The sequence below is a fragment of the Homarus americanus genome, unplaced genomic scaffold, assembly GCF_018991925.1.
Source record: "Homarus americanus isolate GMGI-L3 unplaced genomic scaffold, GMGI_Hamer_2.0 scaffold13495, whole genome shotgun sequence".
Classification (NCBI taxonomy): domain Eukaryota; kingdom Metazoa; phylum Arthropoda; class Malacostraca; order Decapoda; family Nephropidae; genus Homarus; species Homarus americanus.
The window spans coordinates 1274900-1295478 of NW_024727075.1; the positions used below are offsets into that span (position 1 = coordinate 1274900).

Below are 20579 nucleotides of genomic sequence, written 5' to 3' on the forward strand. Positions count from 1 at the left end.
ACAGGTGCGTGTTATATTTACAGTTTTCTATCGTGTGGTAATGTTTCAAATATAGGTAATATAATACAAAAATTAATACAAATATTATACATCGTCCGCCCTTAATGCATTTTTACTTTCCACATCTTTTTGTGGACGCACAGTTCCGTTCAGAAGTTCGTGGTATACTGGCGGTGAAGGGTGCCTAGCCTGTTGTACCCTTCCTGGACGACAGGTCACTACGCCGACCCTCCCACCAACACACACAGTGGAACTGGCAACGGAGCAGTGTGAGTCGAACGGAGATGGGAACGATATTGATATGAATATCCTGCTGAAGAGAGAAGAAAACTGTAGTGATAGGAGTATCCATTTGAATATCAGAATACAATAGGGAAATTGGTTTCGAATGGACACCATAAGAAGTAGGTGAACAGAGCTCATATATCAAGAGTCTTCAATGTATTCATTACTTGAAGTTTTTCGTATAATATTCAAGCTATATATATAATAGTAATAATAATAAACGGTTTATTAATAGAGTTGCAGCCGGTGGCTGAAAATATACAAACTTGCATGTGATTTAGACATAATGATATGCGTTCAATACATTTACAGGGCTGTGTGTGTGTGTTACGCTAAATAGTGATAATTGCCGATTAAGTGTTAAATAACTCTACTTCATATGTATCACATCTTCGACACACGCTGAAACACACCGACACAAGTGGGCTGTGTGTCACTGAGGTGGTGTTGTTATTTGCCGCTGATGAGAGTGATCAGAAGCTCCACCAAGCCAACATCAATCGGAGAGACATTTATATATAAACTCTGTTCTTTCTTATAGTGTTCATTCGAAACTAGTTTCCCTATTGTATTCTGATATTCGAAAGGATACTCCCATCACTATAGATGTCTGCTCTCGTAAACAAGATATTAACACATCTTCATCATCCACCAGCAGTAACGTCGGCCGATATTCATATCAATATCCTTCCAATCTCTTTTTTGATGATCGTTCGACTCACACTGCTCCGTTGCCAGTTCCACTGTGTGTGTTGTTGGGAGGGTCGGCGTAGTGACCTGTCGTCCAGGAAGAGTACAACAGCCTTTGCACCTGAACGGAACTGTACATTCTTTCAGTGATAAAACAGCTCGCCAACCATGACCTTGGGTAGCTTGACACATCTCACTCGGATGATTCCCAGGAGGGATGAGAATGATAAGGAGGTCATTTACCCCTTGGTGTGGATCACGGTGAAACGAACTCAGCCAACCGGAATAGAACTCCCAGTCGTATCTTAGCGTGAAGAACGTGTTTATGATACTGGCGCCGTGAAGACGTTCTGGTCGTGATTGATACTTGGACATAGTTGGTTATTGGTAGACTGTCACTAGACTTCTTTACTCACATTTTCTCCGGTATAACTTGAGGAATTTTATTGAAAATTTTGAATCCTGCTGAAAAAAAGGCGTTTGGAATATTCTTGATCCTGGTACAATAACAGTTTTTTTTAACTCAATCCTGTTTAAAAGTTGTTTAGTTTTATTAGTGTAGAATGAGACAGATGAACGGAACGACCACAGTAGCGTTGGCTGTGGTAGATGGGGAGTGTTGCGAGAGGCGTGTGTAGGAAGGGAAAGTGTTGGTCAGAGCTGCTGGTCAAATGGGGTGATTCTGTCTCGACGTTCACCGCCAAGGCTCCTGAGACCAAGAAGCACCAGTAGGAAGCTTGGTAGAGCACTGAAGAATACCCCTACCACCGGGATTTGACACACATAAATTTTAGAATAAATTTCCTAATCAAATATATTATACCTCATCATTCTTAATCAATGTCTCGTACTTCTACTTTTATTCCTTAATATATCTTACGAACTTCTGAATGAATTACCACAAAAAAATCCCCCTTTTTCTTATATCATTAACGTATTATAAAGAAGAATCGTGCATTAATTAACATAAATCTCATGACAACAAAGGACATCTTCTCCCCAAAGTTACCATGAACAACAGGTTCTATAATACCACACTACCTACAGTATACCTTCAACCACCATCACCTGTATCCCAGAAACACTCGATCAAATTACAAGTAAACACATGGTGAAGGAAGAGGAAAAGGACGAGATGAAGAGAAGTGTTTGTGGAGTTGAGTTACGACTGACAAACCATTTCACACACTCGAAGCATCAACACATGGAGACTACTGTACATATTCCTTATTGTTTTATCTTTGAGAAATTTTTGCCTCGTAGCTTATCTCTTAGTATTGTATTTTCTTTCTTGACTACATAACTCAATGCTTTTTACAATATATTTTAGATAATTAAATGTGTTTTCAGTCTGCGTCCTTATAAATATATCACAAATTTGCATAAATTCTCACTTATTACGTCAGTTTGATTATAGAAATTCTCTCGTGTTTCTATAAGATGATGTGAGTTGTATAATAATTTTTACTGTGATATTTTTAAGAAAAACTTTTAATGTTCCAGTTGCACACGTCAGCACAAACCAGGAATGTTAACTCACTACAGTATAGGCCTATAGAAATTAAGTGGCACAGTTTACATTACTCCCACTGTAACTAATAATATTTTTTATAGAACGTAGGCTCGTGTTTCTTGAGCAATCACTTTGGTGAATCAAGTGAACTGCAAGGAAAAATTCAACTGCAGTGGAAAGTTTTTAAACCTCTTTTTCCTCACTCCTCATAAGTTCAGTATAAATTTGAAGATATTTGAACGCGTTAATTTTGTATTTTCTACTAATTTGCTTGCCTACTTTCTTGAGGCGCAGTGAACCAGTCTCACCTTGTGTATAAGGATTTGTGGTTAGACTTGTATATACAGGTGTGATACAGGTAGGATCCTCACTACCTAAACACACAACTTAGTTTAATAATAGAACTTGGGCATTAAAGCTTGGCAAGAGAACATGTACCGTGAAGTTCAGCCGCAACTGTTGCCAGACGTCATCGTTTGCGTCTACGGTCACGATTCACAAAAATCTTTACCTTAAGTTTGTCCGTTAACTAGAGCTAAGGTAACGTATCTAATTAAGGTAGAGCATCATTTTATTATTTCAATTTCGACGTCAAGTTTTAGGTATAGTTTAAATTAATACATTAAATGCCTTCTTACACCTCCAAGTACGATAAAAGTTTAACGTATGAACTTAACAGAATACAGCCCCGAATTGAATGTGATTTATTGCAAGTAAACATTAATATAATATTAATTGTCTTTTATGGTAAGGATCAAGTAATGAGGGTATATTGTCTAACCCATTTCTCGTCAAGGCACGTTAGGGAAATAATATGTCACCCACGTTAAGTTCGTCTTTGTATAGTGAATGTTCTAACTACGACCCAGAACCATTAACCTCGATGCTCTTCTCAACTGGGAACACTCAGCCGTTATGTTAGTCGTGAGGTCTTAAAAAGTTTGTGGATGATTATTGTAAGTGGCGTTTTTCAAAAATCCTGGGCGTTTATTGATCTATTGAACGAGGAGACATTCAACTTGACCTCTTCGTTCAGCGTTTTCCATATAATTCCGGAATGGAGCGACGACCGGTTGTAAAGGGGCTTCTCTTGTTGCAGTGAATACTTTCGTCAGCCCAGTACCGACCTATATGGTGGTTAACGTGTCCACTAAGATGAAAGATTGCTTCATCAGTAAATATTATGCGACCGACAATGTTACGTTAGTCGTGCACTCACAGAACTGTAGCAGACAGCTTGTAGTTTCCAAGCAGTTAAGACGTTCAAGTTGTCCTCGACACGACTTTCTTTATAGATAACTTGCGGTGTGACTTCATTATGCTGTTTAACTCATCATTTAGTATCAGCGCCGAAGTCCGATCGCTCGTGAAGGTTCTTGACTGACCAGGATAGAGGACCATTCCCGGTGGCTGTGAATTGCCCAGTAATTTTTTTGAGAAGCCATTGCCTTTTCTCCCACAGCTTTGCTAACTGAATTCGTTTGTGACACCTCCGTACTTGCTTCTGTCTCTTTCCTATACGAATATAGAATAACTTCATTGCTTATCATTCTTTATTTCTTTATTTTTCTCCATATCTAACCCGAATAGAGAAAAGCAATCAATATTCATATAAATGAATTTCCCCCTTGTCCTAGACTTAAGGTCCATTCTGTGTTTCGTTGGTGATGATACGAGTCTGGGAAGGAGTGATAGGTGGTGGGAGGCGAGGCTGATAGTGAGGGTGGTGCCAGCTGCACCACAGGTGGGGGCGGCGCTCTTTATCCCACGCTGGACGCTGCACCCATGGGCCCCAGTGTTACTGGGCCCTAATCCTATCAGACCCAACCACTGTCTTGATGAATCCATATCTAAATAGTTAAGTTAGGGATCAAAAGGAGTAAGGGTTTAATGACCTGAACCACTACGTCCCTTACCCCTCAAGAAACCTCTCACACCAGACCTTGTTGTTCATTAATACAGTATAGTTCACTAAGGGCGAGTAATAACTATGTGGAGAAAATGTAAATATTTTCGCACATATTTGATATACCCAAATATTTATTTGGTCAGTCCTACAGAGGGTGGCGGTCGATCAAGGTATAAGATAATTATTGTTACCACGTGACACGTGTTGGAGGATGACGCCAGACAAACGTGTGTAAGAACCTCCCTGTTTACCCGTGTTACCAACCAGACCCTCCCTCCCTCCTTCAGTCTCAACCCCACCGACACACACCCGTCTCTTGCCTTACTCCGCTCTACTACTCACTCCGAGAATCCATCATCACCTGTTCCTCTCTCACTAGATCCCTTCTACTTTTCATCACAATACCTGCCTCATATTACTCCCTATCTTCACTTCACTACTCCCCATCACTAATACTCCTCTCCAAAATCCACCTCCAGTACATCCATCTCACCTGTTTCGACCACTTCAGAGCAGGAAATACCTCCTTTCTGTTTTTTTAAGAAATATTGAATTTTCGTAAGACTTGTCGTTTCCTTAATATGATACCAGACAGACTATCAGAAGTGGATGAGAACACGACCAACCTGTCTTAATTACGTAACCTGAAAAATACTGCTCTTCTTACAAAACATATCCCCCAAAAGACAGCTGTGGGGACATGTACGCAGTAGCCCAACAGGACGTAGGAGTGCCCAGGACATCAGATCCACTCAGCACAAAATACTGACTCACCTGACCGGGTCGAATTTAGCAGCTTAAGCCACCCTGGATATTTGTTTCCTTAACATTATTATCAGTTGTGTTGTCCCATTATATGTTATAGTAACGGACTGACAATAACAATCAGTAAGTGAAGTTTCATCCTACTCAACCACTATATGGAATTTAACACCTCTAAATATATCTTACACACGCTCAGACCTCAGAACACGTGTGACTTTGAATTGAGTAAGGTGGTCAGTATAATGTGTCTCCCATCACCAAACTAATACACTAACTATCCAACGAACTAGTTAACTATCTATATTGGCAGCGTAACTCGTGAACGAAAACACACACTCTTCATATACAGCAGATACATATAAAACACATATACTATACATATATGCTACACTGAATTGGGTTAATTGCCGTTTAACGACAACTTCTATATGTTTCTTTGTTTTGGGAAACCTCTCACTGGCCATAGACAATCCTATAGATAATTACAATACCTTTAAATAGTTTCATACATAACCTAACCTAACTTAAATAAAACGGGCAAAAACTACTATATACCTTATCCACTCCTCCTCCTCCACTCCCCCTCCTCCTTCCCCTCTTCCTCCCCCTCCTCCTCCCCCCTCCTCCCCTACTCCTCCTCCTCCCCTTCCTCCTGCCCCCCTGGACCCCGATTAAAAAAAACAGTGTATCAGTTTGAGTATAAAGCGGTGTGTGAGGGTGTGGGAGCGACACTGTCTTGTTCTGCTGCTACAAGATGAACACCCACACCTTGCTGCTGCTGCTTGTGGCCACCGTCGCCGCCCACGCCAGAGGTGATCTCCTTATATCACGTGTTCTTTTATGTTCATATTATTATAACACTCTTGGTAGTCCTCTCTCCATCGCTCCCTCCTTCAGTGTTGCCTATGTACAGTCCCCTTCACTAGTGCGTTTACAGGGGCTCGTTAGATAAACATTCCACAAATCATTACAGTGAGATATTTGTTTTAATGTTGTTTTACTTTGATTCCATAGTATGTTTACTCTTGAAAGTTTCCTTCTGTCGAATGTAAACAAACACAGGGTGCCACACTGCACAAAACCTAACGAGCCCTTGTAAACGCACTAGTGAAGGGGACTGTACTCCTTCACTCCCTATCCTTTTAAATCACCTGTGGGTCTCTTAATCCTGTGCATGTGTCCTATTCTTCTACAATTGTCTAGTCAAATTAAATTTCATTGGTGACGGTGAAGGCGACACTGAGCCAGACAGGTGACTATCTCCGGGTACTCGTTGCCTCCCGCCCCCTCACCTCTCTATTATTATCATCCATACCCTCAACCCTCCCCCCCCCCCTTTCTTCCTAGGAATACACTCCTTGAACTCACTGTGTTGTAATTGGTTACTTATAATACGATAATTTATTAAGCTTCAGTAAGTGTTTCTCGTAAAAGAACCAACAGGAGGAAATGTCCACCGAACTACCTTACAAAAAAATTCTAGTACAGCACACACTCGGTACAATAAAACAATGTACTACAATAATGAAATAATAACTTATTGCATCATGCATGACAGAACTACAGCCGATCAATGAAGTAAATTTATATAATGAAAATAAAATGTCATAATATTGTATGAAAGAACACAAAGGTGACACGGTGTTGTGTTACAGGGGCGCCGAGGGCTTGGGAGACCCAGATCCGCTGCTACGCCTCCGCCAACCAACAAGGCGAGTGGTACGACTTCAATGAGGACATATCCAACCTGGCCACCGTCAACTTCGACAACACCATCGAGAGTATCAAAGTTACTGGCATGTGAGTGCTTGAGTCGAGTGTTACCTAAGATTGTAATAATAATAAGCAGACAATACAATATAATTTTGTAGCGTGTTATTCGACGTTCTGTTATAAGTAACGAGAAAAGATAAATTCATTTCAGGTAAATACACTACCTGCTTATGTTTGGAATTATAAGTAGTTTGTAATCATTATTATTTTTATATGTCATCACGCCTCCTTAAATGTGTCGATAATTACCAATGATGGTTTAGTTAAAGGAGCTGGTCAGTCAGTACACGAGCTGGGGAAGTTTGAGGTGTGCAGATGGTAGACACGAAGCGTCAGCAGTAGTGTTGTTCTCATGGTCACTTATGTTATCGATCACACTTTGTTTTTGTTTATACTGTCTTTCTTAGAGCAGGGAGGAGGAAGGTCTAACTGAACAATATAATGATCGTGGCTTAAGGTGTATGAATATTGTATGCAAGTGTATGTATCGAGTCTAGCCTATTAGTCTAACCTTATGAATACAATATCACCAATATTATATGGAACCATTCATACGATATGGATTTTGATAATAATTACATAGATTTTGATCCTATAATAATCCCAAACTGATATATTTAATTACTTTCTTTATGCTTCTTTTATTGTTCTTCGTTCTGTCTTCCCATCCATTCTTTGTTGTGTTCCAAGATTCCTTCCTCAATGTTTAAGTGTTTATTTCGATTTAATGTTATCCAGAACACTTCTCGGGTACCAAACGAGTTAACCACGTCTTCCTTGATGGTACACTCCGTACAGTAACACGTCAAAACTCTCTCGTGATATCTGCAGAGAGTCTCGGCATCAGTAATCAGAGCCTCACTATAGTCATGTTAGTTAGAGTGAGTTAGTATTATTATCCTCCGACAGGTGGATGCTCTACCAGGAAACAGACTACAACACCTACAGCTCCGGTTATGTTTACTGGATAGACGGCATCGACTACACCGGTGACGTTCCCTCTGAATACACCAACATGGTTAGGCTTGTTTTTTTTATTGAATACTAGAAAAAAAAATTCTCGGCTTGTTTTATTTACTGTTTGTAGCTCTCAGCCACCAACCGAAGATTAATTAATTCAATTCACTGTATATTATTGATATTTTCCTCCTCTTTGTGAAACTGCCATAATAGTGTTATCTGCCGTGACTCGGTGTGACTTATCCCTCCCGTGGTCTCTTCAGGCTTCGTCTCTGAGATACGCCGGCAGCCCCTTCCAGCTCAACGAAGACTGCTGGACAATATACGCAGGAGAGGGCTTCACCGAGGAAGGTCTGTATGGCAATACTGATGCTGGCAACCTCGACCGACTCTCAGGGGAAGTGTCCTCCATCGTGCTCACTGGTACTAGCAGCTGGACCTTCTACGAGTGAGTCTCCGCCTACGACACTTTGTCATTAGAAAATTAGGAAACTGTTCTCGTTGCTTCCGGGCTCAGATCCAACCGCCTCATGTTCAGTAGAGTAAGATATGAAGACAGATATTAGAGAAGTAATAATATACCTGTAAATAGCAGATCTTGACTTCCATCACTGTTTCACCACAAGACACATTATATAATTACAGGAATGAGTAGATACCATAAGACTCCTCTCTTCAACTCCTACCTGGTATATCTTGTCACACACACACACACACACACACACACACACACTGTTACAACTTTTCATCGCTTTTCACATATCTTACAAATGTCTTTCTCAAGGCGGCAAGAGCTGCAACACTTGTCTAACAGAGGATTTGGTCCATGGAAGCAACGGTCTATCATGAAACCCATTTATACGCTTTTCTTTTCTATGACGATTAACCTACAAATTTTAGTCTCGTAAATTTAGAGTTGGAACACAAAGAAAGATAATGAGTTTTGGTTTATTTATACTAGTGTACTATGGTTGGGTGGGTGGTTGGGCGGGTGTCGAGAAGGAGAGGGTGGCGCAGAATAGATCCTGTCTATACCAACCTGAACTATGTGTAATGTGTGTTGTGTTTGGCGGCAGCGGCGACAACTTCACTGGGAGACACGTGTGCCTGAAGCCCGATACTCACCACCATCACGACCTCCTTAAGTCCCTAGACATCGGCATCTTCGCTACGGTAATGTGCACTTTTTTTATCCCCTGTACTTGGATAATAATCGATCTTACTCATAAATATATCTCAATTTAAATAAAGTTATCACATTTTATGAAACAGTACTTACAGGGATAAGAATTTGGACACAATGTTTACTTGTTATAAACATTTTCTTTATTTTTCTCCATCACAAACAAAGACCTTTATATATGAATGAATCGGCTCGTATTTCTAAACATATGTATAGAGTTTGTTGAGGCTGTTACTGTACTGAGTGTGTTGATGAGTGATTTACGAAGGTGAAATAAAATAAATCTCCTAATCTGTCACTTCTCACGCCCACAGAGCTCCGATTTCCAGATGCAAGACAACAGTATCAGGTCGGTGAAGAAGGGGTGTTTCTCTAATGTGGTGGTGAGGGCCAATACAGCCGCTCATACTGTGGAGAGTTCTCATAATGGTGCGTGGGGGATCATTAAACTCTAGAGGACATCCCATAGTTCGACGTTTCTTCATGTTTTGAGTCGCTTCTGCTTTCATGAACCTACACAATTCTGACGCCTTTTTCCTGGATGATTCTACGCGTTCTGATACCTCCAAATTCTGATACACTTTCCTGGATGATTCTACAAGCTGTGATACACCTCCCTGGATGATTCTACGCGTTCTGACACCTCCAAATTCTGATTCACTTCCCTGGATGATTCTACAAGCTGTGATACACCTCCCTGGATGATTCTACGCGTTCTGACACCTCCAAATTTTGATACACTTTCCTGGATGATTCTACAAGCTGTGATACACCTCCCTGGATGATTCTCCAGGTTCTGACAAATTAAACCTGATCATTTTGCAAACTTTGACATACTCTTACCTTTAGCAATCCTACAACTATGAAACCTTTATCTTGGACGAGGCTAATTACCCCAGGAGTAAAGATTGTCTCTTACTAGTTACCCTGAGGTTGCTTCTTATTCTCTATGTACTTGAATATTCTGTAAAATGTGCCGTCTCTCCTGGTTTTCCCTCGATGTAAGTAGTGCTTCTTACTGCAATCAACCTATAGCCGTACTTAAGTTACATCCTGGTGGTTCACTCACTAGATACGCCTAGGCTTATGATCGTGCCGTAGAACACTTGCACTAATGTGATCAGAGAAAATGGGGGGAAACTAAAATCTGGAATAATATACAGAAGCTTTACTGATTGCTCGTGCTGGCGCTGTGTTTATGGTGCGGGATATACTCTTAGCACGAGAAGCATTTCCTTGTTTATCTTCATCCTACAATAATAAGACAGACACCTTCTTCCCGTAACACCTCATCCCTCGACTCTATTTTGGAATCTGTCTGGTGTGTAAGATAGAGCGGCTCTTCCTCTTGCCGAAACGGTAGTGTGAAAACTATTTTTTTTTTAACCATGCACACATCATTCTTGAATCTGCACAAAAACTCATTAAATAAGCAATGTGTACTATAATCTGAGTTTTCTTTTCCTCGACAAGTTTATACAAATACCTGAGTCATTATATAGGCCAAATTGAATGGCAAAATTTCATTGAATCTCCTTAAACGCTTTTAATACATGTTAAGTTTGATAATGTATTGGGCGTTTACAGTCCATTGAGCAAGTTGGAAGTTCACATTCAAAACTTACTTCCTCCTGTAAGTCCTAAATTTCAGAGAACACGGTGAGGAGTACAGCTGAGTATTATGTAGTAGATGATGTTTTTTATATGTTTAACTTCCTTAACACTCCCCGTCAACAAGAAGAAAGATAATTGTGTTCTATTTAACGGTACCGGATGAACTATAACAAGTCATTGAGCATATAAACAACACGCGGTAGCCAGATAAGGTGAACACTATGCTTTAAGATATCTTATCGTTGTTAACTAATAAAATATAAGAGACATTGTAAACACCTGTGCAGTATTTTATATTTCACATACATTTAATTACCAAAAAGCAAAATTTACGATACACCTTTAATAATGGAAAAATCTTAAAGCATAGATCAACAACTCATCACCGTATCAAACTGTATTCTTTCTTTAATAACAAGGACGGAGATTGATAATTCATGATAGATGGGATAAAGACTAGATTTAACGTGATATAATATTCTACAAATTACACATGGCTAAACTACCCAAATGGTATAGCCGAGAAATTACGACCACGAAGGATTAACTACATTATTTTTTTTATTTCAGAAGTCACGGATGTTTCCAGGCTTGAGGAACACTGAGTTGGAGACAGAGGGATGCAAAGGAGATGATCGTCTTTCCTCAAGGTATGGATAATGGAAAATCTTAGTACAGTATAACGATTTACCTCATTAATTAATCAATGTTGTGAATTAGGTGTATAGTAGACCATAAGTCTTAGTGCTTGTGGATTTAGGAAGGCTTAAAGTCGTCTATATTTTTCAGCTTACAGTACTTTGATTCTAGTTTTCCAATATGATAGTTTGTACTGGTGGTCGTATTGTTGTATACTTTTGTGAAGGTTCAGTCAGTCCTTATGTGTCTGGTGAGGTCATTCCCGTCTTGTGTTTTTGTTATTGTTCACGAGTAGATTTTGTTCAAGTATTACTGGAAGGGTTAACTTACTGTTTTTCTGTTTGGAAACAATGCAGTCTATAGGTATACATAGCATGTGGTTTAGAGGTGTTGACTTTCCTGCTTCTTGAAAACCATTGGCGTTAGTTCCTCCTTTCTCTGGTCTGGTCTCCTTCATCCACTTAAAATTAGACTACATTCGCCACCGGATACATACAGACTTGTTATATTGGATATAATTCAAGATGGTCATTATTATTTACATTAATTTAAAACCTCAAGTGACCTACGTATATGAACTCACGGTCTTTGACAGGAGTTATCCATTGAAGTGTTAAAAGAAGTTTTCTATGACAAACAGTGACATCATAGAAAACGATATCTCAAGGTTTTTTTTTTTAACTAAATGCAAAATGTGATTTTGACCATTGGTCGCTGCCTCCTTGTGTACCGAAGGTTTAGTTTACAGTGTGTTGTATCTACACTTTCCCTAACATTCATCTGTAAAATATGATTTCTTATCATATAGTCGGTGGCACCGTTGCTTTATATAACGGAATTTATATCTGATGAATATCAAAGTCAGTCGTGGTCATTCTTGAGACGCTCTACCTGAACGTGGATGACTTGCATAGTTTTATTGGCCAAATATTGTTGAACAAAAGTCCCTGACTACGTAGCTACAGAACATTAGACATGTCTAACTTCTGGTCGGTAAACAAATTTCGCGTTGGTCGAGAGGTAAAGTGTCAGTCCCAGCGTGAATCAATGAGGGCCAGAGCTTCATCCATCACCCCTAGACAGGCTGGGTCAGGTATGGTCCTCGCATGAATGGCTGAGCTGTTGGTAGTCATAATGAAGGGACTTGATTGACCAAACCCTTCATTGTTTACAGTGTAGTGAGCAACAGACCCCTTCGTTGGACCTCCCCAGCCTAACACTAATGTAACTTACAGTACAATATTGATGTAAGTGAAATCAATACTTACTGTATACCTATTAATGGTGAAAAGTATTCGTGACTGTGTGCTGCTGTGATTTTGAAATGTTTTTACCTCTACCTGTCCTGATGTTTTAGAATTAATAGATACACACACACACACACACACGCACACACACACACACACACACACAGACAGGTACCGAAAACACTATCGTGCTTACTTTAAACACCTGAAGTGACCCTGCAGCTCACTTCATCGCCGTATAGATGTGGGGTCCTTATCAGGGGTGGGGTATCGGAGAGGATGGTCGCGTGTGGCCGCTCGAGCCCAAGCTTGAGGGTGTTGGTCACGAGCTACTCCTTCCTCATCGTCTCCATCCGATTTGTTGACGGGCGCGGACAACTTAATCCTCACCACAGTCTCTCTCTAGCACGCTCACTCGCTCTCACTGGCTACTGTTGATCGTTGCTGCTGAAATGTGACGTCGTAAGATAGATTTGCAGGAGTGTGTCTATCTGTCTGGCTGGTTCCCTTTTTGTCTGGAATGTTTTGTGTTTTTATCCATGTTTTGTGTTTGTGTCAAGTGGCGGGGGTGCCTGTGTCTTGTTTAGTCTCGTTTGTCTGTCTCTATCTGGTGTGGTTTGGTCTTCCTATGTGGTTTGTCTGTTTGTTCTGTTTTGCCTGTCTTTTTCTACTAAATCTGGACTGTCTGTGTCTGTAAGCCATCTGTCTATTTCTACCAGGTTTAGTGTATTCTGTCTATTGGGGTGGCCACGTGTCTTGTCTGTTGTATATATGTGTTTGTGTCATGTGAAGGGGGGAAGAGGAAGGATCTGAAAGAGGAGTGGATGTCGCTCTTAATGGTCACAGGAGGAGGTTGGACATTATTACGTGTGGGTCTCTGGAGGGGGAAGGTAAAGTTGACCCTGGGTTATTATAATGGGGGAGGGGACCACGTGAAGGGGGAGGGGACCACGTGAAGGGGGAGGGAACCACATGACGCCATAACCACCACTCACTGTACTTTAGTTCAGGAGTCGCTCAAGATTGTTTTGGTTCTGACAGTGAATGGCGTAAAGGTTATTTTCCTAGAGTGATATTTTTTTCGTGTTTTTTTTCTTATGCTGGTTCCAATTCTTTATGCAAATGTTCCAAGGAATAATGATGTTTCCACCAGTTATCTATAAGCGTCAGGAGATTGTTTATCCAAAGATGTTCCTTGACTGGATTTTGTTTTTAAAATGACTGTTCTGATAATGAATTTTGGATTACACTTTTATCGTTCTGTTAGTCGATCTGTTGTTCTTTAGGGTCGAGAGTTGTAATTACTTTCATAGTTTAAGAAGAAAACAATATATGGAATTTTGTAGAGTTGTTTATATACTGAAGACACTCATATGGTATTACATCTTTTATACGATATCAGATTGTGATCTTTGTCATAGCGGAAAAGTATAGGTAGTTTCGGCTTAGGTCTGTTTTATCCTTAGTTCATCATTTAATTTTTTTGTTCATTGCAGCTGACGACTGAATTTGTTCACTGTACATTAAGGGTTATAAGTCAGCGTGTATAATTGTTCTTGTTCTTACATCAATGTATAAATTAATAGTATGTAATTAATGATAACAATAATCTCAATCAACTACATCAATTTGAAAAGTCACAAAATATCAGTCACACCTGAAACTTTCCGTCCTCGTCATTGTTTTTTTATTTCCGGGTCGTGAATTTGCTGAGTTCATGTTAACGTGACTCACTCTAGGTAACGTGAGTGAGGCAAGGACTGTTGTTATCTGTACTGGTATGACCAAATGATCCAATTCTTTAAATTCCATGTCCTGATAATCACGTGTCCACACAACCACATGTCCTGTCAATCATATGTCCAACCACATGTCCGACAACTGTGCCGAGAGTGAACCACACAGTACAAAATATTGTACATAATGCCGCCCGTTCCAGAGTAAACACATGGATGTTGGTCTACACACATTCAAAAATTATATCCTAAAGCTTTATGGGCTCATATTTACCTTACAAGAGAAATAAGAAACAAAGAAACGTTTCGAGAGAGAGAGAGAGAGAGAGAGAGAGAGAGAGAGAGAGATAGCTTTCTTTCACCCCTGGATTGATAAGAATGTTAATCACAAACGGACACGTAAAAAGTTAAGAGGTAAACACTTACTGTGTTACCTAGGTACCACCAGTGTCAATACCGTGAGTGACGTTCTCATTACTCCCTCACAAAAAACTCCCCAACCCTCAGAAGGTTCTCAAGATTAATGATTTTATACCAAGGCTCCGCTCGTCTTAAATGGTGTGTGTGTGTGTGTGTGTGTGTGTGTGTGTGTCGATGCATTCACATGGGAACACGAGTTCGAGTAAGGCCTAATAGCAGGTGTGAGAATGCCACCTGATGATCGATCCCCCACCCCCTCCCCAACCCCTCCACGACCCGGCCTGGCATACCACAGTCAAGTCGCTCATGTCACCCCTGGCCTCCTCATTCACGTTCATCCTCCATAACCTTCGCTATTATACTCGCCACTGTCACCACAATAATTTCAAGCTGCTTTTATTGTCTCTTGCTGTGTGCACGTTGGAACAACAGGATACGAGAGTTGGTGCAGGTGTTGGCACAGTCACCATGGTAACGGCGTAAACAAACCCCGCCGTCAGCTGGTATGCTCACTACTCCCCTCTCACCTTACTTCCTCAGCACGGCCATCCAGTCTCGGCGGTCCCGCTCACACGACCTGTCGGAGCCCTGCACCGCCGCCACCGCCCCACTGAGGAAATGTGGTCCTCCTCCTCCTCCTCCTCCTCCACCCCCTCGTACATTAGCCTGTGATAGGTATAAAAATACGTGAATAATCGAAAATTCTTAAACTACCTTGAGAAAGGCTTAATTTATAGAGTTTAGATAATTACGTGAATTGTGTTTGTACATTTGATTGTTATTGAAAAATTTAGTAAAAATATCCTGGATATAGCGTCTTACTATTATTAAATCATAAAATTCAACGAAGAAAATAAACCACACACGGAAAAAGGATGTCATCTTGATTAAGAGAAATGTAACATAAAAGTTACCGTAAAACCTCAGTGAATATTGACGAAAACACTTGAATCATATCGCAATGTCATTGTTTACCTTGGGTAGTGAGTGACCCAGAACGGTGTTACTCGTGAAGGAACGGAGGATAGTGAGCTACCAGTATGTAGTTTAGCAGTTTGTGGCGAAGCGATGCAGTGTCATGAAGTAGTAAGCAGCTACAGTGACAGTGTGTTTACACCACTATGCCTCGCCGCGTGAAGCAAATGGTGGCTGAAGACCGCATCACCAGGACGCCGTCTGACCTGGTGAGTATACTGATCACTGACCTGGCTCTGCAATTTACTACACTTTGTATACGTCATGATATCTTAAGACTTTCGCTGGGGGAAGATTGATCAAATTATGTCGTGGTAACTACAGTTCGTCGACCTCAGAGATCCTATACCGCCAGTGCATCATGTAGCACCGTAACACGAGGTACTCAAAGAACCCAAAAATATTATCCGCATTATACCATACCTTGAAATCTAATAGGGAAGGACATCACTTCCACGAGAATGTTTTGTGAATAGATTAAGAAATCATGAAACACAATAGCTTCTCAAAAACTCTATACCCGGAACATGGAGTTGGTGATTTCCTCAGTCCAAGACATTGATCATCGATGTTGACACGTCAGTTGACTCTATTTGTAAGGTGTACAGAAGTATGTCACATTGTCACAACCACGTGCGCCGGAGGTGATTTTTTGCTGCACTATGGCCTCTGTCTCTGCCGACACACTACACTGATCATTAAGTCTCCAGTATACAAGGAGACAGTTGGGTTGGCACTGCACTCGACTGCCTTCACTAACCGAACTGTCAATCTAGGTACTCATTCGTGATTGAATAAACTCGGGGTATCCGTGGAGTAAATATTTTTTTTCTGTCCTTTTCACCATCAAAAAATTTCTTTGCCCTCCGTGACTTTCAGCAATTACTATCCCAATTATTTCTTGTCACTCTTTACAAATATGAATTACATCCACAGGAAATTCTAACGCACAAAAATATATACAGCACAGGTATCCCGACAGTCTGCTGGCATTCCCTACAAATTTATGTCGGACGTATTGTTACCATTCCCAGCAATTTTCTGTCACCGACCAATTTTCTGTCCTCCCCCCAAAAAAAATCACCACCACTCATAATTTTCTCCAACTTTTCACTGTCTCCTGTCACTCATCAACACCCTTTTTTTTCCCCTAGAAATTTCCGTCACTCGCTGCAGTTTCTCGTCACTTATACCTGCTCCCATTGTCTTCCAGTGAAGGTGACTTATCCCCAAAAAACTTCCAGTCACTTCCCGTTGTTAGTAATCACTCGTGACCCATCAAATACCTGGTTGGGGCGTGGTTGTCGTGTCTCCTCCTCCTGGAATATTACAATAGCTTCGTACGCTCTATACATCGCGTCTTCATCACCACATTTATTTATCACCACCACAACACCATCTTCCAAAGGGTTCATGTGTTGAAATTTCTCTCAATTTATGTTCAGTTATATTTTGTTCAGCTTGTTTGACGTATAAGAGTGTTAGGGTGCTGGTATTGGCTTCTCTGCGTGTTTTAAAAGGGCAAAATGCTTCTGCTGTCTGAGTGTAATTCTTACTACCAGGGCCTATAACTCCAACTAGCAGCCAGGGCCTATAACTCCAACTAACCATTAGGGCCTTTAACTCCAACCTACACCCTATATAACAACCAAGTATTTATGGAGACTTCGCGGCCACCAAGCCAAACACGCTAAGCTTTTGTCTCGTTCTCAGGTCGATGGTTATGATGCCTTTAGTCCTGAGTAGGTCCTTAACCACTTGCTACAAAGATGCAACTGTAAAATAACAATGAGTCGTTTCTACAAAAATCTAAAAAAAAAAGATAGATGAATGTTTTGCCGTTTTTCAGACACCCACAGGAGCTATTTTCAGTAATCTAGAACTGTTGAAGCCTAAATATGATGAGTTTTCAGTACACAAGGCGGTGAAAAATATAGATAGTTAAATTTTTTTCATATATTTACACATCCTTTAGATAAGTTTAGCAGCTGTCTTATGTGATGGTCAACAGAGTGGTCACAAAACCTTTCAACTTGAGACTTACATGAATAGAAAATATCGTTGCCCCATAATCGTTTAACTGTAAATACAACATTAGAACAGAATTATTACTATGCTGTTACTTTTGCACCACCCTGTAGAATACCTCGAGCTGCCAATGAGAAGATGGTGGCAGTGATTGATAGGTATGAGGCTTACTGTTTACACTACTGACGAAGAGCTACAGGAGCGTTAATACATTCATCTGAGGTACTGTGTTGTAGTTGTCATCACTTAAGGGCTGAATAAGTATACGTGAGTGTAGATGTATGAACGAAAGAGTGGATACAGGTATACTTAAGGTGTGAATATATACACTTATTGACGGTGAGTATTGACTAGGGGAACAGGTGGATTTTTTTTATCTTCTTCAATAGTGTGGAAAATGCCTGACTAGTGTGACGTGGCCAGATGTATGTATATAGTGTTTGTGTACTTGCCTACCTGTGTGTCACGTTCCAAGAATTACATAACGGTGTAAATATTGCAGCAAGGTGGAGGGGGTAATGGTGGCGGAGAGCTGGACAAGGACTGATTGTGGTAGTCTGGGGATTGTGGTGGTGGTAATGGAGGTAATAGTGGTTGTTAGTATCTGGGGAATAGGGGATGGTGTTAGGGGTATTGGTGGCTAGGCAGATAGGGGGAAGCTAATGGTGGTGATAATGGTTGACAGGTATAAGGTAGTAATGAAAGTAGAATGGTGTTCTGTATCTTATGGTGGTGCTGGTAGATGATAATTTTTGTGATGGTGGTTGTTTTGATGGTGGTGGTGGTGGTTATGGTTAGATTGGTGGTAATGGTTGTGTCGATGGTATTATGTTAGTGATGGTGGTTGTGTTAGTGGTGGTTGCACTAATAATTATGTTGGTGGTTATGGTATAGTGGTAATTATGGTTATGTAAATGGTGGCGGTGGTGGTTATGATTTAAGTTGTTGGTATTGGTTGGTAAAATTGACTGGAATGGTGGTATTAATACTTGGTTATGAAAGAATAAATCAATAGAAATAAGCACGTGTGTGTGGGGGTGGAGGTGGGCTATATGTGTCAATGTTTGCCTCTGTGTTGCTACGATACTTAGCTTTAACGAGTGGTGAGGTTACTCGCTACAGACACTGAACCCTCGCCACAACCCCAGCACACCAATCACTAAAGTAAAAAAAACTACTTCAACCTCTTGACTGCTGTTACCCCCTCCCCTCACCCTCCGCTCTACATACTTACACCTACCCCCAGCCTTCCACCTTAACTTTTTGATTAGCTTAACTCACCTGTAGACCAATCCTAATCTCTCTTAAGTTACCCCGAAACCCCCACCTCAAGTTCTTGGCTACTACAATCCTACCTAAACTTCCCTAGCCCCAGCCTCTAGGCCAAGGGTCCGCAGCCCCATTTTTACTTCAGAAAGGACCTCGTATGCGGCCGGCTGAGTGACGTCTAAATTTTGTACTGCTAGAAGACAGTTTCTTATTTCCATATTTTATATTGCTAAAAGTTATGTTTCCCTAATTTCTTTAAAGAATATTTAACTAGGCTAGTGACTAGTGCTATTATTACAATGCAGAATATATAAATGCTGAAAATGAAGGATAATTTTAGTCTTAAATATTGGTGTTGTTTATAAAAAAATCGGACAATAAAATATAGTCCTGCATTTTTTATTTTACAGTCAATTCTGTGGAACACAGTGCTGACCTGTGTTGGCTTAGTACACCTGCGGCCGATCGCTGATTACTTGCACCATTAAGTGGCCGACTAGTGTACAAAGGTTGCCGACCCCCTGTGCTAGGCTACCCCAACCCTCCCAACCTCCAACCACTTAACTACCCTCAACTTCTAGACTATCCCCACCCTACCACTTAACTACCCCGACCCTTCCCAACCCTCCTGAACACTTCAAAATTTGCCCCTTAATCTATTCACACTACGCTATTTATGACCCGCACGCAAACTTGTCCTCACACTCCAAAAACTTAACAGCAGTGAGCAGAGTGAAATATTTACGAGTATACTTCAACTTTGGAGAAGAAAAAACCCCACAATATTAAAGATTTTGTAATTAATGTCACTTTTTATTTTACTGTTCCAAAGATCAAAGTTATTTTTTTCTTATGATGGAGGTGGTCTATACTTACTGATTCTCTTGTTTATTCCAGTATGAACAAAGTTTTTTTTTTTACGATTACTTTAACATCTGACGAGAAAATAAATTGGAAGAACTAAGATATCAAACTTACTATCGTACTTCCTCGTCCAATTTGACGGAAGATTGTCGATACTAATTAATTATTTATCCTAATATATTCAGATTTTTTTTCTCAGTTGTATTGGTGTGACTCTCCCGGCCTATGGGACTTGGAATACTTTTAAAGACTAGGTGGAGTTGTACCTGACTTTACCAGCGGGTCTTTTACTGTAGTCTTTTTAAGGGTGGGGGGGAGTTTATTTTACATTGTGTGAACCTGACAGACCATGGCGAATGATAATGTTCTGTGTCTGTGTGAGTATATGGGTAGGTGTGTATGTCTATGTGCGTTTGTGTTCATTTGTGTGCGTGTGTGAATGAATGTTTGTTTATTTGTGTTTATGCTTGTGTGTGTGTATACGTGTGAGAGACTATCTGTGTGTGCGTGCGTGTGTGTGTTTATGCTTGTACACGAGGAAGCTTGTTGAGTTGGCTTGATATGTGTCCCTCTCTACTTACCAGGTCGTCCCTCGGTATGGACAGTATAATTCTGAAGGTCACTGTATGGCTTTAAGACCCGGCCATCTAATATTCATCCAGCTATGCATACAAAACTCACTGGTATTGATTTTGTTGTGTTTGATGCC

At 40.6% G+C, this 20579-nt stretch overlaps 1 protein-coding gene across 1 annotated transcript; it reads left to right on the forward strand.

The window, feature by feature from the left end:
• Positions 1-5869: 5869 nt before the first annotated feature.
• Positions 5870-10526, forward strand: LOC121865770. Its single transcript, XM_042365322.1, has 6 exons — positions 5870-5974; positions 6818-6962; positions 7845-7953; positions 8159-8343; positions 8972-9068; positions 9393-10526. The coding sequence occupies exons 1-6, from the start codon at positions 5917-5919 to the stop codon at positions 9531-9533; spliced, it is 735 nt and encodes a 244-aa protein (XP_042221256.1). The 5' UTR covers positions 5870-5916; the 3' UTR covers positions 9534-10526.
• The last annotated feature ends 10053 nt before the right edge of the window (positions 10527-20579 follow it).

Excerpts from the sequence above, each read along its gene's own strand:
- LOC121865770 (XM_042365322.1), top strand. The coding sequence starts at position 5,917 with ATGAACACCCACACCTTGCTGCTGCTGCTTGTGGCCACCGTCGCCGCC. Across the intron at positions 5,975-6,817 it reads CGTCGCCGCCCACGCCAGAG|GGGCGCCGAGGGCTTGGGAG; the intron begins GTGATCTCCTTA and ends GTTGTGTTACAG. Across the intron at positions 6,963-7,844 it reads AGTATCAAAGTTACTGGCAT|GTGGATGCTCTACCAGGAAA; the intron begins GTGAGTGCTTGA and ends ATCCTCCGACAG.